The sequence below is a fragment of the Salmo trutta genome, chromosome 21, assembly GCF_901001165.1.
Source record: "Salmo trutta chromosome 21, fSalTru1.1, whole genome shotgun sequence".
In the NCBI taxonomy this organism is placed as follows: domain Eukaryota; kingdom Metazoa; phylum Chordata; class Actinopteri; order Salmoniformes; family Salmonidae; genus Salmo; species Salmo trutta.
This window is the reverse complement of record NC_042977.1, coordinates 33,159,998-33,175,159: the sequence shown is the minus strand read 5'-3', so window position 1 is coordinate 33,175,159 and position 15,162 is coordinate 33,159,998. Positions and strand designations below refer to the sequence as shown.

At 38.9% G+C, this 15,162-nt stretch overlaps 1 protein-coding gene across 1 annotated transcript in view; it reads left to right on the top strand.

Annotated features, from left to right (window-relative positions):
• Positions 1 to 15,162, top strand: part of LOC115157207 (parathyroid hormone/parathyroid hormone-related peptide receptor) — a 65,666-nt gene that overhangs the window by 29,232 nt on the left and 21,272 nt on the right. Inside the window, exon 2 of the mRNA XM_029705267.1 lies at positions 11,624 to 11,726. Coding sequence (XP_029561127.1) covers positions 11,624 to 11,726 — 103 coding nt within the window. The remainder of the gene's footprint in view (positions 1 to 11,623; positions 11,727 to 15,162) is intronic.

Here is a 15,162-nt window from a genome sequence, read left to right as displayed (position 1 = left end):
TTATAGAGACTAACCTGGAACGCTAATGGACCGGTAATGTGTTTTTGTCCTAAGTACACACACAAGATACCACAAGACTTATTGAATTAGACTGAGCCAGCAGCAGAATGTTTATTGGTTATATTGTGGTCTTGGATTGTCAGTAGTGGGAAAATCTGATGAAATGAAAAGGAAAGTGAAAGACATTGATCTCAAACGATGACAATGCTGTCGATGTGAATGGTGAAAACTAGTCATGATGAAACTTGAACCATTTGGGGATATTCTAAATTGACCTTTGAGTTCCCTTGTCCTGGCACTGGGCGTTCATTCACTGTCATCATTCATTTATGGTATTTTCTGTAAGGTAAAAAAAACTACCTGTAGAAAGCTTTCAGATATTTCAGGCGTCCTCTTTTTTCTTCTTAATGGGTTATTTTTTTATTTTTACGTATCTATCTTTAAAAAATGGATGGATCTACTAGAACTCACCTGCTGTTCATCCATGGTAAATAGTGTAGCATCTGGCTTTCTGACTCACGTATTGTAGTTCTTTTTCACAATGAGGCCATGGCTATGTGCAAGCGATTCAATGAGTTTGGTCCACAAATAGTGTCTCTTTCCCCTGTTATCTCTGTTTCAACCAGTCTCCCCTGCATATAAGTGTACTGAAACGCACATTTGAACCATGGCATCATTCATGTTGGGAATAGGGCTCTGATCATGTACAGGTATATCACAGCAAATAAGATAAACATGGTAGTTAAAGAAAATATACAACAGATACGTCTGTAACACTTTACACTAAGTAGCAGTTATACTTGTGCAATAATGTTATTATTACTTCAGTATCAACATTGAATTTCACCAATGTAGTAGTGTAGTAATGGAGTTTTTCTGTCATTACAGTCATGTATCTTTCTCAAGGTGTAATGCTGTTTGTATTATGCTTTATCTTGGCCAGGTCGCAGTTGTAAATGAGAACTTGTTCTCAACTAGCCTACCTGGTTAAATAAAGGTGAAATAAATAAATACAAATAATTATGAATATTTATATGGAATCGATAACATACTGACCTGTATGAACAATGTCATTTGAAGGTTGACTTATGAAACTTAATGGGACACTGTGTCTCATTTCTATCAGAAATTACACACAGAAATGTATGATCTGAAAATACATTTAGAAGGTAATGGACTGAGGTGGTAATGTTGCGTTACAGTGTCGTAGTTTTAGAGTAAAAAGACCAGGATTTGTTGCAGTATCTTAAAATAGAAAGCTTTTAGGAATAAAAATAAACAAATAAATATATATTTAATCCATAATCTAGATAATCTGTCATGTGTATATCAAAAGGATCACTCCCCTTAAAACCTGTTGAGGCCAGGGGGCAGGATCTTATCCCGGTATTGGGATTCATTGTCATGTGACCATGGCGGGGAATTCAAAACTGCAAGAGTAATCATTTCAAATAATCAACTATTTTCCTCCATTTGAAAGATATATCTCCTAAATCTAACCACGCTGTCCGATTTTCAGAGGCTTTACGGAGAATGCATAAAGTTAGGTTATGTTAAGAGAGTACATTGACAATAGCTGTGTGTAATGTTTAGCCAATTCAAAGAAGGGCATCAACAGACAGAAAACTAGCTAGAATTATGCACTTACCTTTGACAATCTGCATCAGATGACACTCATAGGACATTATGTTATACAATACATGCATTTTTAGTTCCATCAAGTTCATATTTATATCCAAAAACAGCATTTACAGTCGCGGTGAAATTCCGAATGCTCCCAGTGAATCCAGCATTACAAATCACGGAATTACTATTCGAAAACATTGGTAAATTATAATATTGTCATTCAAAGAATAATATATTATCATCTCGTAATTGCTACCGAATGGCCAGATCTCAAAATAACTTTACTGGGAAATCACATTTTGCAATAAACTGTGTACTATGCTAACAACAATAAGCTAAGCTATAAGCTAAGCTAAGCTATACAGTTAGCATTAGCATCATCTAATATCGATAATAACATTCTAAATATCCCCTTACCTTTGATTATCTCCATCAGAAGGCGCTGCCAGGGATCCCAGGTCCAGAACAAATGTGGTTTCTTTTGACAAAGTTCATAATTTATGTCCAAATAGTTAGCGTTCAGTAGGCTCCCACAAAATGAGGTGGGCAGTGTAAAGTCACGCCGAAAAGCTAAAAAAAACCTAGTAAATAATCTATTTACGTTTGTTCAAACATGTCAAACGTTGTTTAGCATTAATCTTTTGGTCCATTTTTAACGTGAAACATCAGTAAACATCAGTAATATTTTCACACAACCTATCAAGTGTCTAGAATAAACGATTATGACAAAGACACTCTTCTCAGATTTATGCGCAGGCGCAAAAAATGAAGTGATGACGTGTCAACTTCCAAGCATTCTAATTCGGTCTGTATTCATCACAGATGCTTCAAACAACTTTATAAAGATCGTTGACATCTAGTGGAAGCAGTAGGAGTTGCGAACTGAATCCTTTCTCACTATGGTATCTATAAAACAATGACACTAAATAGTACAGTCACAAAATTCACATTTTTTAAAATCTATTTTTCACAGGTTTTTGCCTGCAATATGAGTTTTGTTATACTTACAGACACCCTTCAAACTGTTTTAGAAAATTCAGAGTGTTTTCTATCCAAACCTGAACAATAATATGCATATTCTAGCTTCTGAGTTGGTGTAGGAGGCAGTTAAAAATGGGCACATATTTTTTTCCAAAATTCTCAATACTGCCCCCTAGCCCAAACAGGATTTATTAACAACATACTTTGCAGATACTGCATTCCCCAGATATATGTACATATAACCTATTGTCATGCTGGCCACCCCCACCCACCCTCCATCCATCCTTCCCTATGTGATTTATTGAAACATTTCTGAAACGTCCATTAGGATATTATGAAATGTCTGGTGTCTTTGATTGTTATATAACCATTAGTAGTTTTTAAGCTTTTGATGAAAATTAAAATGCGGTCATTCTGGCTGGCATTGCTTTAGTGATAGAGAGACAGAGAACTCATGCATGCTCTCTGTATTAAAGGCAAAGCGCTTATATAACTTAAAAAATATACATAAGTGCTCAATTTCCAATAAAAGGGAACCACACAGACAGAAATACCTCTTCTGGCCCCATGGCCCCATGATATGTAGGGCTCTGCTGGTTTCCCAAAAGCACACATAATGTTTCCATCAGGGACACAAGTGCTGTTCTTCAGGCATATCTGGCCAGGCCAGGGTATAATTAGAAGCTGAATGCTGCTTTAAGTCAGAATGTGGTTTGCAGAGCATTTCCAAAGGACAACTAGTCTAGTGGTCTGTGGTTTTTTATCATCAAATGCAAATTGCACATTTAAGGAGGAGTAGCACTGACTCATAGAGTTTATAATATCCAGGAACTTGCGTCCTCTAAAACATTCATGTGGTGCAATATGTCAAAAGTAAAATATTCATGTTCTTTTCCAGGTAGTGGACAGGCCATTAAAACAAGATTCAGTGGAGCTATAATTGACAAGATCCCCCTATTATTTATTTATTTTAAAAAGGCGTGGAAATAAGCCAACAATAAGGAAGGACATGTTATACAGTGTAAACAAATTGATAGCCATAATACAGGTGCTTTACGGGCGCAACAGGGTAAATATGATCTGTATATTATTTATCTATGTGACGAAGTGTGATCTGAGCCAAGACGCACGCAAACGCAGATAAAGCATCCGAGTGAGAAAAACAGCACCCCTCTGTCTCAGTATGTGTAGCCCATGTATCTGATGCTGTCTGGACAAAAAGAGTATGGCATGTTTATTTAACCAGGTAGGCCAGTTGAGAACAAGTTCTCATTTACAATTGCGACCTGGCCAAGATAAAGCAAGGCAGTGCGACACAAACAACAACATAGAGTTACACATGGAATAAACAAACATACAGTCAATAACACACTAGAAAAGTCTATATACAGTATGTGCAAATGAGGTAGGATAAGGGAGGTAAGGCAATAAATATGCCATAGTGGTGAAATAATTACAATTTAGCAATTAAACACTGGAGTGTTTGACGATGAATATGAAGCGAGGGCCAGCCAACAAGAGCATACAGGTCGCAGCAGGTGGGTAGTATATGGGACTTTGGTGACAAAACAGATGGCACTGTGATAGACCGCATCCAGTCTATAGCAGCTTATAGATACGTGTAGGTGGTTTCTTCCCTGTCTTCTCTCTCTGGCGGTGGCACGAATGATGAAGAACTGTAGGCGTGTGTGCAGAGGCCCGTCAGTCAGATGCTTGACTACTCTACTTCGAGCGTGCCAAACCCGACGTTACTGGCCAAACGCTCTAACCACTAGGCTACCTGCCGCCGATGTGTTTGATACCATTCCACTTATTCCGCTCCAGCCATTACCACGAGCCTGTCTTCCCCAATTCAGATGCCACCAACCTCCTCTGTATCAGGGGTTGCTAAACCGGGTGTCCTCAAAACAGTTGGTTATGGACTTGGAGCTCATGTACGGCGCACTTGAACTCGCCCAACTGTCCGAGTGCTTAGCTTACAGAAACGTACCACCTCTATTGTGTATGCAGACAAACTGATCCCTCGCATGAACCTTATCATCGCACCAACGAGATCTAGGATCCAATTTCACAGTGTGTCTGCATGGCTGTTCATAAAAGTCCACGGACACCCTCTTACCAGTGGAACCCAGAACGATATGTGACCACTTGGTTATGGTGCTGTCCTTTCAGCACCACGAATAGAAGGGCGCTCAAATCTCTTTAAATAACCCTCATCAAGTTCTGTTGTCTACGCCTAATAGTCCTACTCATCACTTATTATTTTTATTATCACAAAATGAAGATTATTACTTCTCACAATGGTGATTGTTTAGTAAAGCTAGATCAAACCAAGATCACATAATGATTCATTAGTATTTCACATAACAACCGAATATAATAGCATACACTTTACCATAGAAGGCCTATAAAATGTTACACCAAAAACACATCCTCAGTCATTTCTTATCTGAAGCTGAATAGTCGATAAAAGTCCTCATGTGGCCAAAACTCAACAGAGCTAGCCACTATATGCTTTAATTTAAACAAAATATGCATACAAGAAAGGCTCATAGTTTGTTAACACAATCTGCTTTAACTGGCTCACGAAACAGAACTTCAAGAAGTTCAAGAACTTAATGCGCATTCCCATGAAACTGATTGAGATCAAATGATTGGCATGCAGACGCAGTTTGGACATTTCACTGTTAAAACGTGAAGAATTATCATTCACACTTGACAGTGATGATGGCTGAATTTTGAAATAAGGTATGCCTAACTTGGTGTATGAGTCTAATATTCTTAGGGCTATTCTACAATGATATTCAATAGGCTATCAGACAGTCTGTTGGTACAAACTTTGACTGATAAATTATGTCGATGTTTCTAAAAGAAATGTTGCGCTACCTCACCAAAAAAAGATAGACTACACCAATGGAATTGAAAGAAAGTTGGCGGGTGCACAGATACTGGGATTATTTTGGACGAACATACGAAGGTAACCTACTTTTGGAAGTGATTTGTTTGACAATCAGATGAAAACATCATGACTGCTTGTGTTCATGCCACATTAAAAGGTAATACATTTGTAAAGTTAAATTACATGTCTTAATTATAAAACACTTTTTTTTTTTTTAAATTGCACACGCAAGCGCGTGTACACATTGGAGGTCCCATGAAAAACGTGCCCCCCCCTATGGAAGTCAAATGCCTGTCCAATGCCTGTCCAACACACCTAGTGGCATATTGGTCTGCAGTAGGCTATTGTATCTCTCACTTTCATCTTTCTTAATCTTAACCATCCCAGGTTAGGTTTAGTTCCTCTTTGTTCTGTATGGTGCCCAATCCCCATTGTAGTATGCATGTATTTTTTTATTTGTGCAATAATATGATTTCAGTAACAACTTACTTATCTGCTGTTGCATTTTATATAACATAATGTTAATTTAATCTGCTTGGAACACATACAGACATTGCCGTTCTGTTTTTGGATGGGAGTCGATTTATTCCACTTTCGGCATTTGAGTCACAAATACACAGAGTAGAACATTTCAGGAAATGCTTTGGTTTACCACAAGTTTCTAAAGAAATGTCCTGCCATTGTATAAGGCGGTCTATAATCAAGACTGTGGGTAATGCAGCTGAACCCACTGTCTCCACTCAGAGCTCAACTCGTTCTTCTTGTCTTGTCACTCTCGTTTTCACCCACTTCCTATCACATGTATTTCATTTGCAACAAAAGCAAAATCTTTACTTTCTGCAATATTTTTGTAGAAACCAAATCTATTCTCTCCTGTTACTCAAACAGCATTGACTGACAACCTTGAGTGAGCTGTAAAAGGGTGCAGTATGGCCACAGTTTAAAGCTTTATTCATTCTAAACACTTAATAAAGCAAGACTAGCCATAATTGGCTGTTTCAATGGTGTTGTCCCTTCAGCCTATATGCAGCAAACTCAATATTGGTCCACACATTCCTTGAAAGGAGAGATTTTCTTTCATTAATTAACCTGGAGTCTGAAGACAAACAGAAATGAGTGGTTTATTCAAGTAATGTTTTTATTTAGAGGACTAATGATGAAAACGCATGTTTACTGTATGTGTTGTGTATTTAAAAAATTAAATAAAATGGGCATGCTGTCAAAGGTATTTTACAAAAAGAATACTGTATTTTTGAATGGAATGCTGGTAAATAAGAATGTGCAAAGCTTCTCAATGTGAGAGTTATGCTTGCTTTGGTGGTTTGGAGCCCGGCCAGTGGAGAAGGAATATAGTTTTCAAAAATAATCAAGAGGCACAGGCTTATTAACCATGATCCTCCTCTAGGGGATGGCTCTAATCCGAAATTATACATCATGATATCTCGGCATAAAGAGGGGTTACACTGTATCTTCCTTATCAAGACGTGTGCAAGCTGCACTGTCCGCTAGTGAAACATTGAGGGCCTCTTATTCTCTTTGAACTTTTTCTGACTTAACACACTTAAAGGTCCAATGCAGCTGTTTTTATCTCAATATCAAATAATTTCTAGTAGTGATGCACGGATATGATATTTTGGCCGATACCGATTTCCGATATTTTCCTTGCCAAAAAAACCCCCGATACCGATAACTGACATTTAAAATTTTAACGGCCTTTTAAGCATTCTAGTACAGTTAAATAGTTAACACACACACATGGACGCACCGGTCTAAGGCACTGCATCTCAGTGCAAGAGGCGTCACTACAGTCTCTGGTTCGAATCCAGGCTGTATCACATCCAGCCGTGATTGGGAGTCCCATAGGGCGGTGCACAATTGGCCCAGCGTCGTCTGGGTTTGGCCGGGGTAGGCCGTCATTGTAAATAATAATTAGTTATTTTGACTGACTTGCCTAGTTAACAAGTAAAGGTTACACGCACACACACACACACCACACTGACCAAAAAGTTATTTTGTTGTCATTTACGTATGTCCCCATTACCAGTAAAACATCATCACAACCTATTTCTTTCACTTACTTGCTGTGCGGTTTCGTTGTTCATTTGTTCAGTCGTTTCATTCTCAACCAGGATTTCATCATACATGTTAAGCAGGGAAGTTTCAGCTCTGTCTGTCCGTGGCTTCTTTTCCTCTGTGCACACTGTCACTGTGTCTGTTTCCATCTTGTCCAGCTGTCCAGCTTGCCCAGTATGTAACATTTCACGTAAACCCTGTTTCTTGTCTGCATCGAAGTAGCAGTTCTTGTACATAGCATCGAGCATGGTAAAGAGGCTCAGATAGAGTGCCACTGAGTTGCTTGTTCACAGCCTGTCTGCAGTTTTGTTGAGCAGGCGTTTCAGTGCCATGACACAGGGTATCACGTCTGCTGCAGGTGCAGTTGATGAGCTTATTTCTCGAGTCAGTTGTTCGAATGGAGCTAGCTAGTGTGTTCAAGTTTCAAACATGTTCTCAAATGCCATTGAAATGGCAGCAATGGTATGACAACCAGCACATTCATGAGCATGCAATACGACTTTTCTCAGTACGAAATACTTGACGACCCACTGTGCTGTCAGAGTCAGAATGCTCATGGGGCTGACATCGCTGGTCCAAATGTCAGTCGTGAAGCTCATAGCAGTGACGCAATGTTTATTTATTTTCATTTTTTAAATATATATATTTCTTTCAGTGACGCTATTACTGTGTAACTCCGGTAGGGCAACATCTGAACAATAGCGCACTTGGTAACGTTAGTGTGTACTGGGGCTCGACCAGTCGCGAAAGCCAACATCACCCACGGTTGATTGTCAAGGGCAATGAATTCCATTATCTTGGCGTTAATGGATTTTGCATTTGAGTTGTCTAGCTGAAATTTTCTTACTCTTTGAAATGACTGCTCAACTTGTTGACTGCTCGATCCACACAGCAGACATTGTAGGCTAGGTTAGGAATGCTGTGTTGGACGTGTTACGCAACATTTTATGTGGCGTTATATAGGTATGCACGTCAGCTTTGACATTGGTTTTGCACATCGGCATTAAACTAGACATCGGGTCGTTGCCGATGTTGGCATTTTTAGCTAATATCATCCAATTCCGATAAGTTCACCGATATATCGTGCATCCCTAATTTCTGGGTATCAATTCAGTAGCTTACTTGTATTTTTTTTAAGTGTCCATTAAAAAAGCCACATTTTCTTCCAGGCAGCCCTAAAAATACATTGCAAGAAATTTCAAGTAAAAAATTGCGCTCTCTATACCTTGACTAAGATCTTCTTTCTCCTTCAACATCCTTGTGCATAGTTTGTTTAAACCTCAGATGGTTACTTAATGTCAAAGTAAATTAATTTGCTGAATATGCCGTCTTTAGATTTGGATGAAGACACCTGTCTAAGATGATGAAGACACCTGTCTATTCAAGGGCTGACGTCATCAAGCCCAGTTTTCATGTTTTTCTGCCCTGTCACTGCCATTACCCCTGCATAAAGTAACAGAAGTCAGCAGCAATTTAGACATGAACATTATCTTTGCTTCTCTGGAATAGACCTGTGGAATATTCTATATAGCCAGTACAGTAAACAGGTTGTATCGATCCTTGTTCGCTGTGTTGTGAAATGTTGTTCCATCTGTGGTTGTTTACCATCCTAGGCCATACATTTCTCTTTTCCTCTGTAACCCCATTCAGCTCTCAAAATGGACATCCTTATTTCAACTCTTAAACTTGTGAAAATATTGATGGATCAAGTATTATGGTGTCAAGCGTTGCAGTGCAGCCCTGTGTGTGGCTGTGGGCCTGGTATTTGCCATTTTAAGATTATATCCCCTCCCTGAAAGGCCTGGCTATCTTATTTCCCAAATGATTAAAAGTAGATTTATTGAAATTAGGCACAATATGGTATTTAACTATACAGACAACAAGAGTAGACATAGACTGTCATAAAAAAATATATAAAAATAAGAGTCAAGTTGATTTACGAGGTACCTCAGGGTAGGCCTGCATAAAATATACAGTATATTAGTCCATGTAATTTACTGTTAAACCAAACGTCTCTTTCGGGTCAACGTGGTGGCACATTGGATCATACAAGTGTCTCCTTTAATGGTGTTCGAATCCATATCTGTGTAAAACATATATGCTGACACCTGCAGGGTGTGACCTAACTGAGCGCTTGTACTGTACCACATGCTTAGATTCTCACAGTGGCTGAGGGATTAAAGTTATATCACTTCTTTAGTCACTGTGGGAGGATAGATTCTAGGCAGTGGTCACCAACCTTTTCTGAGTCAAGATCGCTTTCGCAGTCAATAGGCAAGCCGATATCTACCGCTCGGATAAAAAAACAAACATGCAATATTAACCTATTAAAAACAGTTCTGTAGGAATGAGGTTTGTGCAGTAGGCCTAATACATTATTACAGCATATTGGCTATATGCCTGGCCTGCCAATATTGTTCTTCTCTGACCATATTATATTTCAAAGCTCGAGCTTTGATATCAAAATAGATCAGTTGGTGTAACACTTGCGAGGCACAGCTGAGCATAAATTTAACTGGACTGATGGTACCTGCATCTGATGGTCAGTCTCAGCGGAGGAAGGGAGGGAGGGAGGGAGAGAGCATAAGAGGGTCCGCCTCTCACGGTCCCTGTTCTCTCCTTTCCTCCAGTGAGACTGACCAGAGAGAGGGGACACTGTCTTCCACCTGATGATGAAACTCGAGTTTTTCATTTTTCCCTTCAGTCAAATTAAATGGTTGAAAATGGGAACAGCTTGCCTACCCGGCGTGCAGGGCTTCTGAATCAAATGCACCTACCATCAACAGCACAAGGCAAATAAAAAAACGAAACAAGGCTTTATCCTTGGCTTTTGTACAGAAATGTTTGGTGATCCAATAGGAAGGCCTTGAAGATCGATCGCGATCGACTGGTTGGTGATCACTGGTCTAGGGTCAACCTTTTTATAACCTTTGACATTATCACATCACTTTGGCTCAGTTAGACTGTTCTTCCGGCACGTACAGTAAAACTTTTTATGAATGAAATACTTTACAATGATTAGAAATTTAGTTTTGTGAGTTAGGTGCCACTCGTTTAAGTTTACAAGAGTTTGCATGAACAGTTTGAAAATGAGTCTGCTGGTAAGTAAGCATATAAATGTTTTTGTCACGAATGCCAAAGACGACACAAAGTCAAGAGAAAGATCCAGCCAAAGGTACCTATTAGGAGGGGGAAAGTTTCCTAGAATAGAAAACCACACCTGGATATTATGGCTCTCTTTCCAACGCTGTGTTTGAAAGCTGAGCAAATGTTGTGAGGTGTAAGAGGAAACCATTTGGTATGAATGTATTTTCCCCTTTTCTGTGTCATATCTGATTAGTGCTTCATGGTACACAAGCCACAGAGTGGCTAAAATCACAGGAATACCAGCTGGGTCTATAAACAAAGAGCGGAACTGATACTGTTTAGACAAGAAACAGAAACCGCAAGGTCTTTTATAACCTTTTGCCTTCATGGGCAGTTAAGACAGAAATAAAAATATGTAATCGACTTTACGTTTACACAACTCATCGTGACTTACAGTTGGCCAAATGCCTTTATTTTGGTTAATCTCAAATGTATTATAGAAGAAAACACTGTCTTATGTTTGAGGAAATTGTTAGACTGAGACAATGAGTGACAGGATTTTGATAATTGGGTTGCATTGCATGCATGCACACATTACACACACTACCACCTACTGCTGTTCTCTAGGCTAGTTGTTTATATACAGTGTGTGTGTGTGTGTGTGTGTGTGTGTGTGTGTGTGTTTGGGGGGGAGCAGCTGTGTTTGTTGAGAAATTCATAAAAGTGGATAATATTGTCCATTTGATGTATTTCACGAAGCTGTCAACCTCACATAAAATGCTTATTGATATGGGAAATGAAATGTGGTTTCACAACAATGCATTGCTGCTCCGCTATCTGACGTTTGTTACAATTCAAGTTTCACGTTGTTTCAGATGCTTCACTTTTCCATTGTGTTGATTGAAGAATGATTGCTCCTCGCTCCACTAACTCAGTGCCATTGTCCTTTCTATGCAGGTGGAGGCAGATGATGTGCTCACCAAAGAGGAACAGATCGGCCTGCTGTTTAAAGCCAAACGCAAGTGTGAGGTGGCCATCAGTAACAAACACAAGCCTGGTGGTGAGTAGAAAACGAATCTCAGATAAAAGTTATGTAAACCTGACGTGTCAACCTACCTGACGGCGTGTTTTGTTTTTTTCATTGACATGAAAACAGTCTTGTCACATTGGTATTGGATAAATGACATCTGTGGCTCCCTGCACAGTTAATCTGTTGGTTCACTGCCTGCTCTGTTAACCATGCACATGTCTAGTTCTGTCACAGTGCCACCTGAGGACACACCAGGAACTTAAGCATTATTTTGTCTACTAGGTTGGCCAAGCAGAAATATAACTCTGTTTGAACTGACAACATCACTATAACAGTGTTGACACAGAACAGAGGAAGCAGTGGATTTAGACGCTGAGATGTACAGATTATTGAGTGGGTCAGAACTAATATGCATGAGACATGGAAACAGGACAGGGTTTCTGTAGGAATAATAACTCGGCTCTGACAGAAAACCAGAAAATGTAAATGTGTTTTTAGAGCCTGTCACAAGATGAATTATCTCATGTGGAGAAAATGGTTTCCTTCCTTTGTCACCATTGACTCACATTATTCCAATTAGTGTGACTGCTGCTGGCATTGATCCAATATCAGATTGTAGCTTTAATATGAGGCATTCATACTGGACAAATACAGATACCATGGCTGTACAGTAGTCTGAAATTAAGAGGGGAAAATATATTATATTTCTTCCTGTATGGTTAGGAGGTTACGATGGTCAGGGGGCTTTTTGAGAGAATCCGGTCCATATTTGTTTACTTGTGGTTATGTGAAGACCGTTACGTTCAGCCAGACCCCAGAATCCCCCTGTCTCTGTGGTCACTGTCGTTTTTTCTGGTTGATTATTCTAAAGAGGTTTTGGATTCCATATCCAGCCAGTCATATTATTTTGTCTTTAACCCTGGTTCATTGTGGTTTTCTTGGGTTCTTTCTGTGTTGGGTTCTCAGGCTTTCTAAACAAAACTTCTCTGTAAATGAAACACAGCATTGCAAACCTTTATTTTAAAATTAAGAAAGCAAAAGGTATTGTTGATAGATACCCAGTAGTTATATTTTCTCTCACCACATTCCCCAAATGTGCACATATTCTGCAAATGTTCACAGTTTTAGGTATAACTCGAAATAGAACTTAAAATAACACATTATATGGTAATCTATTATCAACAGTCATCAAAATACTTGTTTGAAGGTGATGGTTTCAGTGTTTAAGAGGGAAAGTGTAAAGCCTGCATGTCTTTCCTCGAAGTGTATTGATCAGAATGATCCTAGACACTTGACACTAAGCAGAGCTCTTATAGCCACATTAGAGTGTTCTAAGATGACAGGCACCTTGCCTCCTCTGACCACCGTCACCCGTTATGCAGCCTGACATTTGTTGCGTGTCACTGTTGTATGAGGCGTTACTCTTTTTCCAGGTATCTGGGGTACATTTCCAGCGTTCATTTCAGCCTTCAACAGTTTCCTTAGACTAGAAAGTTATCCTTCGTCATTTGGGAGAGTATTTTAAATGAAATAGTCTTGAGTAAGCATAATACTTTATAAACATGGAGAATACACATCTTACCTCCAGTTTTGGTCGGTTTCTTTTTAAATGAGTCAATTTGTGAAATGAACAGAAATGCATATCACAAATTGAAATAATTGTCTTTAAAGTGGTGGTAAACTTTAAGTTATTTCAAAGACCAATTAAAATGTTTTAATTATTCTCTTGATCAGTGGAGGCTGCTGAGGGGAGGACGGCTCATAATAATGTCTGGAACGGAGCAAATGGAATGGCATCAAACCGTATGTTTCATGTACTGTATTTGATGCCATTCCATTCATTCTGCCATTACCATAAACCTGTCCTCCCCAATGAATGTGCCACCAACCTCCTGTGCTCTTGATGGTTACTTTTGCTGATATGTTCACATACGTATTGTACTTTTTATCACCTGGGAGAATAGAACTGTTACCTTCAGTTTGGGTCTGTTTATATTTAAATTAGTCATTTTGTGTAATGAATAGAAATTCAGAAACTGACAAATGTGGGCCATTTAATAATTTATTCAAAGACCAATTAAAACTCATGTTTCAATGATTTCTCTTGATGGTCTACCTTTTCTAATATGTTCTCGGGTACATTTATGTTACTTTCTAGATACACTTCTTTAGAGATCTACTTTGGATATGGTTTCTATACAAAGCTGTTGCTGGAGGGACAATTTTCGGGCAAACGGTAGATGCGTCAGAGATGACCACTACTTGACCTGTATACCTGATGACGCTGTCAGAGAGTAGTAGACTCGACATAGCCTTTATCTGGTGGCTGTATCCCGGCCCCTTTTGGAAGGTTGCACACGTCTTTCGAATCATAGCTCAGTTGATGCTGAAATTAGGGTAAACATATGACCTGCCTCTCAAAGAGAGGGAAAAGGCTCTGGTATACTTTCTGCCTGAAAAAGAATTCAAGATCTCATTTTGTGCGCTTTAGTTTTTTTAACTTTATTATTTCACTCTTAGCGCTTTCATTTGAATTTCATTTGAACCTAATGTGCACATCTGTTGATCTGTTTATTGTTATTTATTTAATGTCGATATTCAATCAACATTTTTTATTTAGATGCCTATTACAAACATAATTGATTATGGTAGAATGACAATATATTATATTAGGTGGCAAAGACTTCCACATCCTTATGTTCTGGAATGTTACGGTATAGTCTATGGTGTAGTGAGTCTAATGATGACCCTGTAGAAATGATGATGGAAACTGTTGCTGTTAACAGGCAATTATATTTTATGAATCGTTTTTATTTTTGTAATGTTGCATTGGCCAAGAAAAGAGTTCCCTTTTTTTTTTTTATAGGCTACTGCTAATTGTGGTCTCCTCTATTGTGGAAAAACCATGAAACCTGCATTCTGACTCAAACTCAAAGAATAGCAACTGAATGCAATTTTGAGGACTTTTCTTCCAGATTTGTCTTGCCTATATTGTGTGTCACCACCCTTGGTGTTCTGTGCCACTGTAAACTCTTGGTTAGCCTAACTATTAATAATGCGGAGGGGAGACCTTTTTGCAAATAGTAATGAATTGATCTTGCTATTCTAGCTATTTTGAAAGTGGTGGCTGGTAGGGTGGTCGGCCAACCTCTGCCCAAGGAGAGGGTCTTGCGTAGCGTTGCGGTGTTTCACTGTGAAGCCCATCTATTTGTTATTATTTTTCATTTGTGCCTTAAATACTTGAGTTCTCCATTACTTCCTTGACACAACGTTTTCATTGAGGGAGACACTGAGGTTTGCCTGGTTAGGACAGTAGAAGGATGTGGGTTCAAGGCCCTAGACCTTGCAGTGTGTGAAAATAGCTCAGCATTCAAACCTGTGGTCTCAGTGTAAAATAACATCAGCAATCATCATAAGAGCTTGTACATATCAAAACTCTACTGCGATATATGTTTTGACATCTGCA